This window comes from Haliotis asinina, chromosome 3, assembly GCF_037392515.1.
Source record: "Haliotis asinina isolate JCU_RB_2024 chromosome 3, JCU_Hal_asi_v2, whole genome shotgun sequence".
NCBI classification, from domain to species: Eukaryota; Metazoa; Mollusca; class Gastropoda; order Lepetellida; family Haliotidae; genus Haliotis; species Haliotis asinina.
The window spans coordinates 4437708-4453656 of record NC_090282.1 but is presented as its reverse complement, the minus strand read 5'-3'; the positions used below and the strand labels follow the sequence as shown (position 1 = coordinate 4453656).

Below are 15949 nucleotides of genomic sequence, written 5' to 3'. Positions count from 1 at the left end.
ATTCATCGGGCAAAGCCATGGATCCATCCAGGGTATAGTGGAGATTTATCGGAACATATACCCGGGAGATATCAAGGATGAACTATAGCAACATCGTGATCTACTAATTCATCAAACTCTGATTACGAGAGTTCTGAAGTTCTTATTAATTCTAAATTGACTGACTATTTGGGGAAATATGCAGGTACCTGCAGGGGACGATGTATTTACCTGTAGAGACTCGGCCAGAATCTTTAGCACCCTCCTCATTCACAGCTGCTGCTATTGTAATGGCAGCATTGCCAAACGATGGATGTTTCTCCAGCAGCCTGTAAGTAGTTACCGGTACATGCTCCAAGTCATGAAGCAACACACAAGTCACAGCCATCATAGGAGAGAAAGGTAGGGGAACTGAAGGGATCAACATGGGGCAATAGTAGACGAGGAGGAACTGATGTCCATACAAACATACAGAAAAATGTAAGCTATCCTGAATAATTTGGAGATATCCTAGTTGTAATCATGTTACCCTGGTATTCATGGTTATAAAATTTGAAGACTGAAAATTCATCATAGGGTACATGAGCACTGATAAGTAGATATGCTTTGATGCTTTACATAATAATATCAAGTCCACATGGGAAACCAGGAGTACACAATGAAAGAAGCCAGGTAGTCACTAGGACCACCATCTCTACTGATGCATCTGGTCAAGTACTGTACTACATCTGTAACTGAAGTGAGCTGTGAAATACTTACTTTGAAATGTTCTGAGGATGAGCTAGGATAGTGAGTAGATCTGGATCTTGTAGCATTGCTGAAACACAGGAAAACAGATAAATTGAGTACCATGGTATAAAGACTCATTCATTCACTTACACCACCTTGAGTTGAGTAAGTGGCAAATTAGAGGTTTGTGGCAATGTCAGCAACTACATCCTTTGTGGCCACATGTCATTAAAAAATATTCTGTTACTTTCACAATGATGGCATTAATAGATGAAAATATAATTTTTTTGGATAAAACTGACTTTTATTTTTAAGAGTTTAAGTAAAAATTTATGTAAATTTGTGACTAACCCTGTTATTTTAGACACATGGTTATAGATTGCAACTAAAAACTGCTTTGACTCACAGATAGCAACAGGGTCACTGTCCAGGCCGGGTGTTGCTGCAATGATGTTCTCGATGGTGTCTGGATCTGTCAGCATCTTCTCCACCTATCAACAACAGCAGTCACTGACAGTAAGGGAGCACAGTGGTGACCGAGAGTAAGGGAGCCCACATGGTTAGCTGTCATTGTACCTAAATCTGGGGTCTCTATATTTTAAACTTTCAACAATGAGAAGGAATCTTACCTTTCATCAAACAACGATTATCAGTACCCTTGGTAAAAGAACATACAGTGCTTTAGCCTTGTGGAATGAGCTGCCTGCATCCCTCAAATTGTATGAAACCGTGCCTTCCTTCAAAGGTTATCTAAAGAATTATCTGCTCAAAAGACAATTCTCTAAGGACCAACTTGTCTGAGCAGTGCACAAAGCATACTACTGTGTGAATAGATGTGCTATAGAAATGTAAATATCATTTTATGACAAACCCCTCCGCTCACCTCATTATAGAATGAACATACTGACAGTGTAAATCACATTAGAATATTTCAAGGCAGTTTTCAGTTCATGTTCATGTAATTCAGAGTGATAATACAGACACTGAAACTGTTGCTACAGTGGAAGCTGTCTTACTTGGACCCTAAGTAACTAGCTTTTCTATATAATTCGGACGGAATCGTTGGTCCCAGCAGAAGTAACTAAGTTATCATTAGATATAGGCTAACTAATTCGGACTTCATGTAACTCGAATTTCAGACTGGAATCTCTACCCTTCAAGGTAATTTACTATGAAAACATCACTAATTAACTTGGACAAGCGGGACTGCCTGAGATGGAAGTGCTTTGTAGTTAGCCGATAACTGACTTCAAAAGGATTATCAGGTATGACGATAACCAATTAACAAAAGAAATTAATAAGGCAGTTCAGTAAGCTGACACGACTCAGTGTCATTTCAAAGGTATGCGATTTTGTTATAAAAAGACGATACTCCAGTAATTTCTCATCAGTGACAAAATGGCTGAACCACCACTGAAGCGAGATGTCCAAATGCAGCCCTTACTTTGACTGACAAGATTAACTTGATCAACGATGCTGAGAGGCTTTGTCGTTAGAAACAGTGACGCAAAACTTTGTACTGAATTGGCGGTTTGCACAACACAAACAAACCGACTTGAGGGACTATTTCCGCAAGTAAAGCATGGCGATGCTGTCAATCAAACCATTGAATACATAAATAAATCTATATAATATATGTTTACTTGTTCATTTATTCATTTAGTTGTGCCTTTCATCACAAAAGGACTATGCATGCGTATCTCCTGGTCAAGGGAGGTAACTCTAGACTCTCACCAGTCCAATTCGGACTCCTCGTAATTCGGACACAAAAGTCGGTTCCAGTCGAGTCCGAATTAGACAGCTTTCACTGTACTAAATCATGCTGAACATACATTGCCCTCTATAAACATGGACAGGGAAATACATTTACTTCATGTAAACGAGGTTGGAAGGCATATATACACAAGCATTACACAAATTATCAGAATTGTGTACTTACAAAAAATTCTTTACTACCCGGCAGAGGGTTATTGTCTTACAAAGATGCAGTAACAATGAAAGCAGGTTCTACATTACAAATCAGAAAGTGAAAGGCTTACAATGATCCAGTTACTATACCAAGATCTACAATACAAAGCTGAGAGTGTAATTCTTGCAATGATCCAGTACCTATGACAAGAAGTTCTACATTACAAAGCAGCAAGTGAAAGGCTTACAATGATCCAGTTACTATACCAAGATCTACAATACAAAGCTGAAAATGTAATTCTTGCAATGATCCAGTACCTATGACAAGAAGTTCTACATTACAAAGCAGCAAGTGAAAGGCTTACAATGATCCAGTTACTATACCAAGATCTACAATACAAAGCTGAAAGTGTAATTCTTGCAATGATCCAGTACCTATGACAAGAAGTTCTACATTACAAAGCAGAAAGTGAAAGGCTTACAATGATCCAGTTACTATACCAAGATCTACAATACAAAGCTGAAAGTGTAATTCTTGCAATGATCCAGTACCTATGACAGGAAGTTCTACATTACAAAGCAGAAAGTGAAAGGCTTACAATGATCCAGTTACTATACCAAGATCTACAATACAAAGCTGAAAATGTAATTCTTACTAGGATCCAGTAATTATGACAAGAAGTTCTACATTACAAAGCAGAAAGTGAAAGGCTTACAATGATCCAGTTACTATACCAAGATCTACAATACAAAGCTGAAAGTGTAATTCTTGCAATGATCCAGTACCTATGACAAGAAGTTCTACATTACAAAGCAGCAAGTGAAAGGCTTACAATGATCCAGTTACTATACCAAGATCTACAATACAAAGCTGAAAGTGTAATTCTTGCAATGATCCAGTACCTATGACAAGAAGTTCTACATTACAAAGCAGCAAGTGAAAGGCTTACAATGATCCAGTTACTATACCAAGATCTACAATACAAAGCTGAAAGTGTAATTCTTGCAATGATCCAGTACCTATGACAAGAAGTTCTACATTACAAAGCAGAAAGTGAAAGGCTTACAATGATCCAGTTACTATACCAAGATCTACAATACAAAGCTGAAAGTGTAATTCTTGCAATGATCCAGTACCTATGACAGGAAGTTCTACATTACAAAGCAGAAAGTGAAAGGCTTACAATGATCCAGTTACTATACCAAGATCTACAATACAAAGCTGAAAATGTAATTCTTACTAGGATCCAGTAATTATGACAAGAAGTTCTACATTACAAAGCAGCAAGTGAAAGGCTTACAATGATCCAGTTACTATACCAAGATCTACAATACAAAGCTGAAAGTGTAATTCTTGCAATGATCCAGTACCTATGACAAGAAGTTCTACATTACAAAGCAGAAAGTGAAAGGCTTACAATGATCCAGTTACTATACCAAGATCTACAATACAAAGCTGAAAATGTAATTCTTACTAGGATCCAGTAACTATGACAAGTTCTACATAACAAAGCAGCAAGTGAAAGTCTCACAATGACCCAGTTATTATGCTAAGATCTACATTACAAAGCAGAAAGTGAAAGTCTTACAATGATCCAGTAACTATGGCAACAGTTTCTACACTACTAAGCAGAAAGTGAAAGTCTTACAATGCTCTTGTAAGCTGGGTTGAGGAGGTCACTCTGTAGAGCAGCAATAATCTCGGCTTTACTTGGGGTGTGGCTTGCTGCAGCTGCAATACAGGGGGACACATTCATCTTGACTGTCAGGGTAACTGTCCGAGTTTGCAGGGACAATATTAGGCACCGAACTGATGCAGTTCATCCTGCACTTAAGGAATTGTTCAGGTGTGCAGAGACGTGTATAGGGCAGTGATAAAAACCATTTAAGAAAGTTTGCCTAAATCTGTCAGACCTTGCTGAGAGGAACAGAATTTAAGTAAGCAATGAGACATTCATGAATTTGACTGTATACACACAAGGTTCTCACATCTACACCCCAGAACTTTGTGTTACTGTCCCTTAATATAATACAAGAGTCATCAGAAGATGACATATCCCCTTGGTCCCCGCATATTTGAAAGTCATCTAACTGTAACTTGATTTTTTACGACTGTTTGAATCATTTCCATTGAAATCATGAGAAACATAAATGCAACATATCTGTAAACAACAAAAGGCACCATTAAAAGATCTGTCTTCAAGATCTGTCTCATGGTTTTTAAGTTGTGCTCCATAAATGAAGCCCGAATCATTTCCAAGGAAAAATGAAAATGACAAAATTCTGTAAATAGCAAAAGAAACCACTTTGGGGTCTACCTCACATATCTGCCAAAGTTTGCTGAAAGATATTAAGAAGTTTTCAAATTGTGCTCCGGATACAGAGGCCATCCCTCCCTTTTGAGACTAAGTCCAAATAATTTCCATGGAAACCAAGAAAAATAAAAATGACAAAAATCTGTAAATAGCAAAAGGCGTCACCTTTGCTTATGATTGATATATTTACCAAATTTCGTTGAAAGATAATGAACAGCTTTTCAGTTGTGCTCAGGAAACAAAGGTCACACCTCCCTTTGAGACCAAGTGCAAATCATTTCCATAGAAACCAAGAAAGAAATAAAAATGATAAAATCTAGAAAAGGCACCACATTAAGTGCTCTTGATATATGTCCCAATATTTGTTGAAAAATATTGAATGGTTTTGGAGTTATTTGCCAGAAGAAAAATGATTACGGATGGATGGACTGACAGATGAGGCGTCTACTATATACCCCTGCATTACTTGCCAGAGGGGACAAAAATATTACATATATCTTGAAAGATTAAGTATTAGGGAGATGTCAGTTAAAATGGGGGATGCTAATAGAGATTGATGAACTGACCATGCAGACGACAGAGCTGTAGGTAACTTCTGGTCATCGAATAATGTACGCATTTGTGTTCATCACAATTCCTTTGAGAAACCAAATAAACTGTACTTACTTCACTCAAACTCAATTGGGTATTCTCTAATTTCCATGAATTTTAGAATTTTAATAAAGTTTAAAAGTCAGTGTTGGTTATTTATATTTGATCTGTAATATGAGAAATGCTAAGAAATACTGCAGCTTGCCAAGTCCCTGAAATAAAACCTCTCCATATACTTCAGTTATTTTATCTATCCCACAGAACGCAAGCTATGATTTGACATGTTTGTGGGTTTGCATGTAAGATCAAATTTATTGAGCATTTACAAAAATTCAAACAAACCTGTAGAGGTTGCAGATTCTTTGAATAGAGTCCTCCTTGGGGTACTTATAAGCATTTAAATGTTCTTTAAATTCTCGCGACAGTTGTAACTATATTTTTTCAATAAAATATATACAAAACAAAAAACATTGTTTTTGTCTTGTGAGACCACCCCTACAGGGCCCCTGGCCCCGTGACAGCCAAGAGCAGGTAACTCTTCAGACTATAACCTCCAGCAAAACACTTCCGTTCTGTAAGCAATACAGACAGAATGTGGGGAGGTGGTGGCCTTACCCCAAGGAGGACTCTATTCAAAGAATCTGCAACCTCTACAGGTTTGTTCGATTCTTTTTCATAGTGATCCTCCTTGGGGTACTTACAAGCATAAGACAGACTCCAAAAGACTGATCTTAGGGAGAGGCATTCTGTCTGCTCATGAACCTGACATAAGATGATAACCTTTAATACGTTTAACTGAAAGTAACAAGGAATCAAACTTACCTGGTCACGTGACCTTCTATGCCTTGCGGCAGGGGTGCGGACCAGGGCCAGGCTATTACACGGTCTAACCCTACATATCTATGAGAAAGTCGTAGGGTGCTTATAAAAAATGCCCCCCCCACCCTTTTTTTTACAAAAAACGGGAGTCGAGACAGGCGACCGATATATCAGGGTCCATTCTCGTGCACTGGCCAAGGTGCTAGGGAAGACCTGAAACAGTCTAGACCGGTAAAGCAAAAAATACCACCACCATAATAGAGCCCACCACCGGGATAAAAGATGGAAAGTATACAGTAAGACACCACCACCAGTCTACTTGTTGCAGCTACAATGTCAAATGATCGTTCGTCAAATGATCGTTCGTCAAATGCAAGGGTAGCCCAATCGGCTAGGGCACTCGTGCCCTGCCCACTGGTGAGAACTGACTGGCCAAACCGAGCACGCTCGCTTGACAGTCTGTCTAACTGGTAATGACAGATGAACGTGCTCGGTCGGCTCCAAATAGCCGCGGAGCAGATCTCCTCAATGGGCAAGGCAGACGCATATGCCTTAGACGTCGCCACAGCCCTAACCGAATGAGCTTTCAAACCCTCAGGGGGCGTACGACCTTTCGAGGTGTATCCCATACAAATGGCAGAGACAAGCCACCTAGATATGGTCTGCTTGTTCGCCGGAAGGCCAGCCTTGCCGCCACCATAACAGCAGAACAATTGATCATTCTTCCGAATGTCTTTTGTTCGTTTGATATAAGCCTTAAGGGTCTTACGGACATCTAAGACGTGAGCACGTCGAAGAGAGGTACCGGGCGGCGAAGATTGCGTGAAAGCGGGAAACTCAATAGGCACCGTAACGTGAAAGGTGCTATCTCTCTTAGGACGGTAAGTATCTGGCAATCGAATGCTCGCTCTGTCTTTGTGAAACACCGTTAATTCAGGGTTGGCGGACATAGCGTGTATGTCGTCTACCCGCCTGCCAGAGGTTACCGCCACAAGAAAAGCAGTCTTCCATGTCAACAGCTGGAGGGACAGAGCCTACAGGTTGTGAAAAAGAGGACCGGACAGCCAATCAAGAACGACTGGCAAGTCCCACGGGGGACTAATCAGCCGGACAGATGGACGGATTCTGTCCACGCCTGCAAGAAAGCGTTGAACTAGAGGGTGCTGCCCCAATAATGTACCATCGACAGGAATGTGGAAGGCAGAGATTGCCGTGGAGTAACCTCTAACTGTAGAAGCGGCCAGACCGGCTTCCAGTTTAGATTGCAGAAACTCCAACACAGATACTAGATCTGCAGAAAAGGGATCGAGAATCCCCCCTTGTCGACACACCAGTGCGCATAACAGGCCCATTTATCCTCATATTGAACGTTCGTCGAATCCCTCCGCAAAGCCAGAATTGTGTCTGCAACTGGTGCAGGAATTCCTCTCGCATGGAGGCGACTCCGGACAGCGGCCAAGCCACCAACTGAATCCTGGGATTGGGGTGTGGCGCTCTGTTCTGGGATAGTAAGTCCGGTCGAAAGGGTAACAGTACAGGAGGCTGAGCCAGAAACCAGCTTTGAGCCGACCAAAGCGGTGCTAGAAGCACAAGTAGCCGAGCCGGTTGTGCGGTCAGCTGCGAGAGGACTCGTGAGATCAGAGGCACTGGCGGGAATGCCCAAAGTTCTCTGTCTGTCCAATCGAGCAGAAAGGCGTCGTTGGCTATCGCTCTCGGATCCGGTATCCTTGAGCAAAACACAGGAATCTGGTTCGTCGCCCCAGAGGCAAACAGATCTACCTGGAACGACCCGAACAACTGGGAAATAATCCCGAATATCCCCCGATGCAGCATCCACTCGTGTGGGGCTAGTATACGTCTCGATAGCGCGTCTGCGCGGACGTTGTCTATGCCCGGGAGATAAACAGGGAGCACCCGAATGTCGAACTGGTCGCACCAAGTCAGAAACTGCCATGCCTCCTGAAGGAGGGACGGAGACACTGTGCCGCCTTGCTTCAGGATATACGTCATAGCGGTCTGGTTGTCCATCTCTAGGCGAACCACTTGACCCTGCACTGACTCCACAAAGCTCTCGAACACCCGGCGGACTGCTCTCAATTCCAACACATTGATGTGTAGGGTAACTTCGTCCTTGGCCCAACAACCCGAGACCGATAGTTCGCCCAGGACGCCCCCCCAGCCTGTGAGGGAGGCGTCCGTCTGAATCGAGAGGGAAGGTGTCGGTGTCTCTAAGGGGATCCCCCTGGACAGATTTCCGACTTCCGTCCACCACCGCAGGTGAGGAATCAACCAAGCGGGAGTCTCGAGAATAGTCTCGTAGCTCTCCGAATGGGACCACAACTGGGCTAATGCCTGTTGAATGGGTCGCATCCTCAACCTCGCACGCCAGACCACGTCCACTGTAGCCGCCATAGTGCCCAGCAAATGAAGCCAAGTTCTTGCTGTGGCTCTGGGGAACTCGAGAAACTGAAATACAGTTCTCTGAACTTTGACGATGCGGTCGGGGCTAGGGAAACAATCCCCTGAGCCGTATTGAACCGTGCCCCCAAGAACACCAGATCCTGCGTAGGGGTCAGGTCTGATTTCTTGAGATTGATGATCCAGCTGAGCTTCAACAGGATGTCCATCACTTGGTGTGTGGCATCGTGTGATAACAGGAGCCCGAGGGCCTCAATAGCCAATCGTCCATGTACGGATGACAACATCTGCCCTGTGACCTGGCTAGCTGAGCCGGAATCAACATAAGTTTGGTGAACACACTCGGCGCCGTGTAGATGCCGAAGGGTAGAACACGAAACTGATAACACTTCCCGTCGAACGAAAACCGAAGGTATTTCTTGAACTCGGAGTGTATCGGAACATGGAGGTAAGCGTCCTTGAGATCGATTGACGTGAGCCAATCCCCTGTCTCTACGGAAGAGATCACTGACCACATTGTCTCCATCCTGAAGGACGGAACCTCTATGAACTTGTTCAGCCCTTTGAGATTCAAGATCGGTCTGAACCCTCCGTCCTTCTTGGTCACAAGGAAGTACGTGGAATAAAACCCGTCTTCTTGTTGACCTTCCGGAACCATCTCGATGGCAGCCTTGTCCAGTAACGACTGGACCTCGGCACGGAGGACCTCTGCTCTTTCCCGGGAGAACGGCACCGGCGTGTGCCGAATCCCTGAGAAGCATGGAGGGTCTCGCTTCCACTGTAGCATATGGCCATCCCTGACTGTGGACAGGACCCAGGGATTTGAAGTAGCTGCCTGCCATTCCGAAAGGAATAGTGACAGCCTGCCGCCTACAGGGACTTCTGGCGCAAGGCAATGTACCCCCACCGTCGGCAGTTCTCCGCCTGCTTGTGTGGGGGACACCAAAGGCTGCGGGCAAATGTTTAACGGGAAGCCGGGGCCGGCTTCCCTTTGCCCCGAAAAGGCTGCTGTTGCTGCGACTGCTGCAACACAGGCCCCTTGCCTTTGCCTTTCGCCCTCTTGCTACGTTTGTGCTGCAGCGGAGCAGTCCACTTAGCACTTTCCTTCGAGGCCAAGGAAGAGGAGGAGGACCCCCCCAGGGTGACCGAGGCGTACACACACTCGTCCACCACTGGCGGTTCGAATAGCGAATCTTCATCCAGTTGATACCGGCGGCTAATCTCCGGGAGATCAAAGCGCGACCGGGTACCCGAAAGGAGCGGATTCACTACCTCCCCGACCAGCGATGGGAGCAGACGCAACCTCGCCTCGACGATCTTAGTAGGCGCGAACGCCTCCCCGGGAAGCCGAAACTCCAAGGGGTCGGGCTCCGACACAGGAGTAGAAACCTGAGGTAAGACCTCGGCAATTTTCTCTCTAACCTGTCTGAGGGACGAACCGAACGAGTACGTGACCTCAGACTCGCACTCCTCCCCAATCCCCTCCTCCTCAATATCCATCTCCTCACGCTCCTCAGACAGGGAACCTTCACCGTAAAGCAAACCTGCCGAGGGCGTTACCGAGACGGAACTCGAAGGCGCAGAGAGACTAAGAAGGGCCGAGCCGCTAGGTTTGCCCCTGCCAGAGCCCGAACTAGGTCGCCTGGGCAACTGGGGCAAGCCCCCCACCGGAGGGTGACCCGAGAGCCCAGGAAATGGATAGGATGTCAATGCCCCCAGCGGCTGGGCAGCACTAGGCTGCCTGCCCACCGTGGCACTAGGCGCGCTGACCGAGGTCAAGCCGCCGACACCGGGCGTCGTTGCCCCATGGGACAAGCTGGGGTCGACTGCCCTAGGCACATCCGCCTGAACGCCCGAAGCGCAGGACGGCTGCCCAGAGGGAGGAGCGTTCTCCGAGCCTAAGCCCGGGCCGCGGCCTCCCTCAACTGAACCACCATGGCCGCTCAATGAAGATCAGGCGTCCAGTTCCTTTCGGAAACCAGACAGCACCAAATCTATCATTGATTGTACCAAAGACATCTGTTGCTGAAACAAGGCATTAATTGAATCAACAGAGATTAATGGTGCTTGCGAAGTAGGGGTAGGTGCTGAGGATACAACGGCAGAAGAAGGGGAAGGGTCCCTAGACACCCTGGCCTTCTTAACCGACCCCTCCGAAGAAGAAGCTGCGCCTTTCTTTTTGTGGGAGCGCTTAGATGGAGGGTCCTGGAATAGGTTGGAATAGAACAAGAAGTCCGCGTGTCTAGACTTTCTGGTCTGAGGGGTAAACCCCGCGCACACATCACAAGACTGATCGTCGTGATGACATTCCACTAGGCATCTTAGACATACATCATGCAGGTCTTTAGCCGGAATGGAGGATTTGCATGTTGAGCAGGATTTAAACTGCAAGGCAACAAATAACCTCCTAGTGTTGCATAATAAACAACAATAAAACAAGACACGCATGGGCGCAAAGCTAAAACTAAAACTACGTACATAGTTAAGGTAAAAGCTAAGTGCCACGACACCATAGTTTACGACATATTTTTATAAAAAATAGTAGTAAATATGGAGATAACATGAATAAAATACATAAAAGCATAGCTACACAAGCTTACTTTTTTAAAAAAGACCGCCATAAAACTAAAAAGTTTTGGCGGGAAAAAAGGTTTGCCTTCCACCATTATGCTAATCACGTGGCTACCAACAGGGACGGCAAAAGTTACAACAGTTTGACAAGTAAACTGTAAAAAATGATTCCTAATGCGCCCATGCATCTAATAAAGAAACCATACATACAGTTTGAGCCTCTGAGGTACTCATCTTAGTACTTGTCTTAGTCTTTGGTAAGCAAGAATCTCTGTGAACGCTGAAGCACGTTTGCATAGGCGGGCAACAGAAAAGGAAGAGTTTTGCTGGAGGCTACAGTCTGAAGAGTTACCTGCTCTTGGCTGTCACGGGGCCAGGGGCCCTGTAGGGGTGGTCTCACAAGACAAAAACGATGTTTTTTGTTTTGTATATATTTTATTGAAAAAATATAGTTACAACTGTCGCGAGAATTTAAAGAACATTTAAATGCTTATAAGTACCCCAAGGAGGATCTCTATGAAAAAGAATCAAGAGTACTTGTAGGAACAAGACTTAATAGCAACTGAGTTTTCACAAAAATATTTGTGCAATTTCTGCAGATATGCAACTTATCTGTACCTCTGACTGATGTACAGAAAATAACAACCCTCTTCATATGCTTGTCATATTTTGGATGACATACTTCAAGTCGTTATAAACTGTTTTCATGTTTCTCCTAACAATGACTGCTCCCTTAAAGCAACATGACTATGCAGTTACTGACTGCTACTGCTTTATTTCCTGTGATTTGCAAACTACCTGTTGATTCATCTCGTATCTTCTTCTGCAACACATAGACTGTCGAACCTGGTCTCAAGCCATAAGCAGTGAGTGGCCTGCTTTCAAGAAGTCGTTGACCAGCATAGATCAATTCTGAAAAGTACAACTATTGGTTGTAGCACCTTCGGATAATGATCATGATTTTGGAAAATTTTGGGTTGAGTCCTTTCTGGGATTCGAACCCACACCCTTTGCCATGACAAATGATGTAAGAAACCACCTGTAAACCAGCAAAACAGGACAAAGGCAAGTCTAAAGCATTCATATATTGTATTATTAGATCTAAGTAAGAGAGTGAGTGAGTTTAGTTTTACGTCGCACTTAGCAATATTCCAGCTATATGGCGACGGTCTGTAAATAATCGAGTCTGGACCAGACAATACAGTGATCAACAACATGAGCATCGATCTGCGCAATGGGGAACCGATGACATGTGTCAACCAAGTCAGCTAGTCTGACCACCCGATCCCGTTAGTCGCCTCTTACGACAATCATAGTCACCTTTTATGGCAAGCATGGGTTGCTGAAGGCCTATTCTACCCCGGGACCTTCACGGGTCTCTAAGCAAGAGAGCAAGTTATACAAGGTCACAAGTCAATTTCACAATACTGATTTCAAATACAATACAAGTGAGACAAAATCTAAGGCAATGGGTCACAAAATATGATCTGGCAAACTCACCAAAGTCTTAGTGTGAGAGAAACAGTTATGCAGAATGTAACACAGCGAGCGGTCTGACAGCGGTTAATGTAGATCAAACGTTGGCAGCGATTTATGATGCTACTCCAGTGATGTGTCCCCCAGTCTCAACACGACAACTAGACTTTATATATATATTCAGTCCTTTCCTGAAGAGATCTATCTATCTATCTATCTATCTATCTATCTATCTATCTATCTATCTATCTATCTATCTATCTATCTATCTATCTATCTATCTATCTATGTTCACAAAGTCAGGCACCTAATCATCAGCACACTAAGTCAGTCGCCTAGCCCGCTCAGTCACCGCAAAGTTGCGCCTGACTTTGTGTGCTGGCGATTAGGTGCCTGACTCTGAGGGTGCAGGTTCGAATCCCGGATGGGGCTCAACCAAAAAAGTACTAGAATTTGTACTTTAATGAGAAAGTGAAATCCCAAATATGACATATGTTGCATTTGACCACTTTCTAAATATGGCATCATGTAATCATAGCTTTCCATCTGTCCATATATAATAAATTCATTGAAATCTTTTTGTCTCTATACATATAAAAATTAATTGAAACCTTTATCTGTCTGAGTTGAATTATGTGAATGTTTTAGCTGAAAACCCCTCCTGCCCTTGTGGCCATTCCAAAGAGGACCCATTACAATATTTTCTGGTGTGTTCTCGATTTAATCAGTTGAGACTAAGTAAATACTGTAAATCATTAAATTTTTGTGAGCATGATATTTTTGCGAAATTTGCGAATGACTTAAGCTCGCAAAAATATCATGACGCAATTTGCTGGTAGAATGCATTGAATAATCAGCAAACAACCTGTCCTATCTTCGCTTTATCATTCACCACTTCATATAAATTAACAATAGATCTAGACAATACATATTTTAAGCAATGACAACAACATGGAGAATGACTAATTACTAGCATTACTCATGTGTCACATGTCAAACATTGGATACCTGAACAAAAGTCACTCAATCAGTACGTCTGATATTCCAGACAGGCGCCAACCACGCAACACACATTTCTTGGAGACTGTTTGAAAGGCCGAGACCATCCAGCGGACTTATCTGGAGATCAACAGCTTTGCTGACACTGACTAAACTGATCCTAAATCAGTGCCAATTTATTAGAGTCATTCCATTTAATTTAATCCCTTTGAACTGTTTTAAGCTTATCTGGCCTATGCAGCAGGTGTTCTTTTTAGGAAAACATCACTGATTGCATACATGCAGAAGTACTCCACTAAATGGTGTTCAAGATTAGTGGCAAACTTTAATATGTGATTGGATTTACTTCAGATAAAACTTTCAGATGCAAGTAAGCTTTGAAACTGTTAAACTAAACTATGTTTTGAGAATTAGGCAAGTCGCAAAAATATTGTGACGCAAAAACGTCTGTTGGTCGCCACTCGCAAAAATATCATGACGCAAAAATTTCGTGATTTACAGTACATTTACGCCAAAGGATTTGACATCAAAACTATTCTAGTCTAAGTCTATGTTTTATATAAAACAAATCAATTGACATGTTTATATGGATGTGTTGTCAGTCGAATCTTTTTTATACAAAAAGAAATAAATGGGAAACGCTTATCTTTATCCATTAAAGATAATTACCATAACCATCATTACCATTACCCAGGGGCCGATTTGGTTGCAGGGTTGTTTTGGGTTAAATATCCAGGGGCCGATTTGGTTGCGGGGTTGTTTTGGGTTAAATATCCAGGGGGCGATTTGGTTGCGGGGTTGTTTTGGGTTAAATATCCAGGGGGCGATTTGGTTGCGGGGCTGTTTTGGGTTGAATATTCAGGGGCCGATTTGGTTGTGGGGCTGTTTTGGGTGCTGGTTTGGGTTAAATATCCAGGGGCCGATTTGGTTGCGGGGCTGTTTTGGGTTGAATATCCAGGGGCCGATTTGGTTGCGGGGCTGTTTTGGGTTGAATATCCAGGGGCCGATTTGGTTGCGGGGCTGTTTTGGGTTGAATATCCAGGGGCCGATTTGGTTGCGGGGCTGTTTTGGGTTGAATATCCAGGGGCCGATTTGGTTGCGGGGCTGTTTCGGGTTAAATATCCAGGGGCCGATTTGGTTGCGGGGCTGGTTTGGGTTGAATATCCAGGGGCCGGTTTGGTTGCTGGGCTGTTTTGGGTTGAATATCCAGGGGCCGATTTGGTTGCGGGGCTGGTTTGGGTTAAATATCCAGGGGCCGATTTGGTTGCGGGGCTGGTTTGGGTTAAATATGTTGGGGCCGATTTGGTTGCGGGGCTGGTTTGGGTTGAATATCCAGGGGCCGATTTGGTTGCGGGGCTGGTTTGGGTTAAATATCCAGGGGCCGATTTGGTTGCTGGGTTGTTTTGGGTTAAATATCCAGGGGCCGATTTGGTTGCGGGGCTGTTTTGGGTTGTATATCCAGGGGCCGATTTGGTTGCGGGGCTGTTTTGGGTTGAATATCCAGGGGCCGATTTGCTTGCGGGGCTGGTTTGGGTTGAATATCCAGGGGCCGGTTTGGTTGCGGGGCTGTTTTGGGTTAAATATGTAGGGGCCGATTTGGTTGCGGGGTTGTTTTGGGTTAAATATCCAGGGGGCGATTTGGTTGTGGGGCTGTTTTGGGTTGAATATCCAGGGGCCGGTTTGGTTGCGGGGCTGTTTTGGGTTAAATATCCAGGGGCCGATTTGGTTGCGGGGCTGGTTTGGGTTGAATATCCAGGGGCCGGTTTGGTTGCGGGGCTGTTTTGGGTTGAATATCCAGGGGCCGATTTGGTTGCGGGGCTGTTTTGGGTTGAATATCCAGGGGCCGATTTGGTTGCGGGGCTGTTTCGGGTTAAATATGTAGGGGCCGATTTGGTTGCGGGGCTGGTTTGGGTTGAATATCCAGAGGCCGATTTGGTTGAGGGGCTGGTTTGGGTTGAATATCCAGGGGCCGGTTTGGTTGCGGGGCTGTTTTGGGTTGAATATCCAGGGGCCGATTTGGTTGCTGGGCTGTTTTGGGTTGAATATCCAGGGGCCGATTTGGTTGCGGGGCTGGTTTGGGTTAAATATCCAGGGGCCGATTTGGTTGCGGGGCTGGTTTGGGTTAAATATCCAGGGGCCGATTT

General features: G+C 44.3%; 1 protein-coding gene across 2 annotated transcripts in view; it reads right to left on the bottom strand.

Moving 5' to 3' along the window:
* The window catches only part of LOC137277330 (ubiquitin-like protein 7), a 55495-nt gene that overhangs the window by 24444 nt on the left and 15102 nt on the right, over positions 1-15949 (bottom strand). The window contains exons 2-6 of one of the 2 annotated variants that reach the window (XM_067809015.1): positions 12129-12242; positions 4266-4348; positions 1115-1199; positions 739-796; positions 211-308 (exon numbers count right to left, since the gene is read on the bottom strand). In XM_067809015.1, coding sequence (XP_067665116.1) covers positions 211-308; positions 739-796; positions 1115-1199; positions 4266-4348; positions 12129-12242 — 438 coding nt within the window. Of the gene's footprint in view, positions 1-210; positions 309-738; positions 797-1114; positions 1200-4265; positions 4349-12125; positions 12243-15949 lie in introns of both variants that reach the window. The other variant, XM_067809014.1, reaches the window with a different exon arrangement.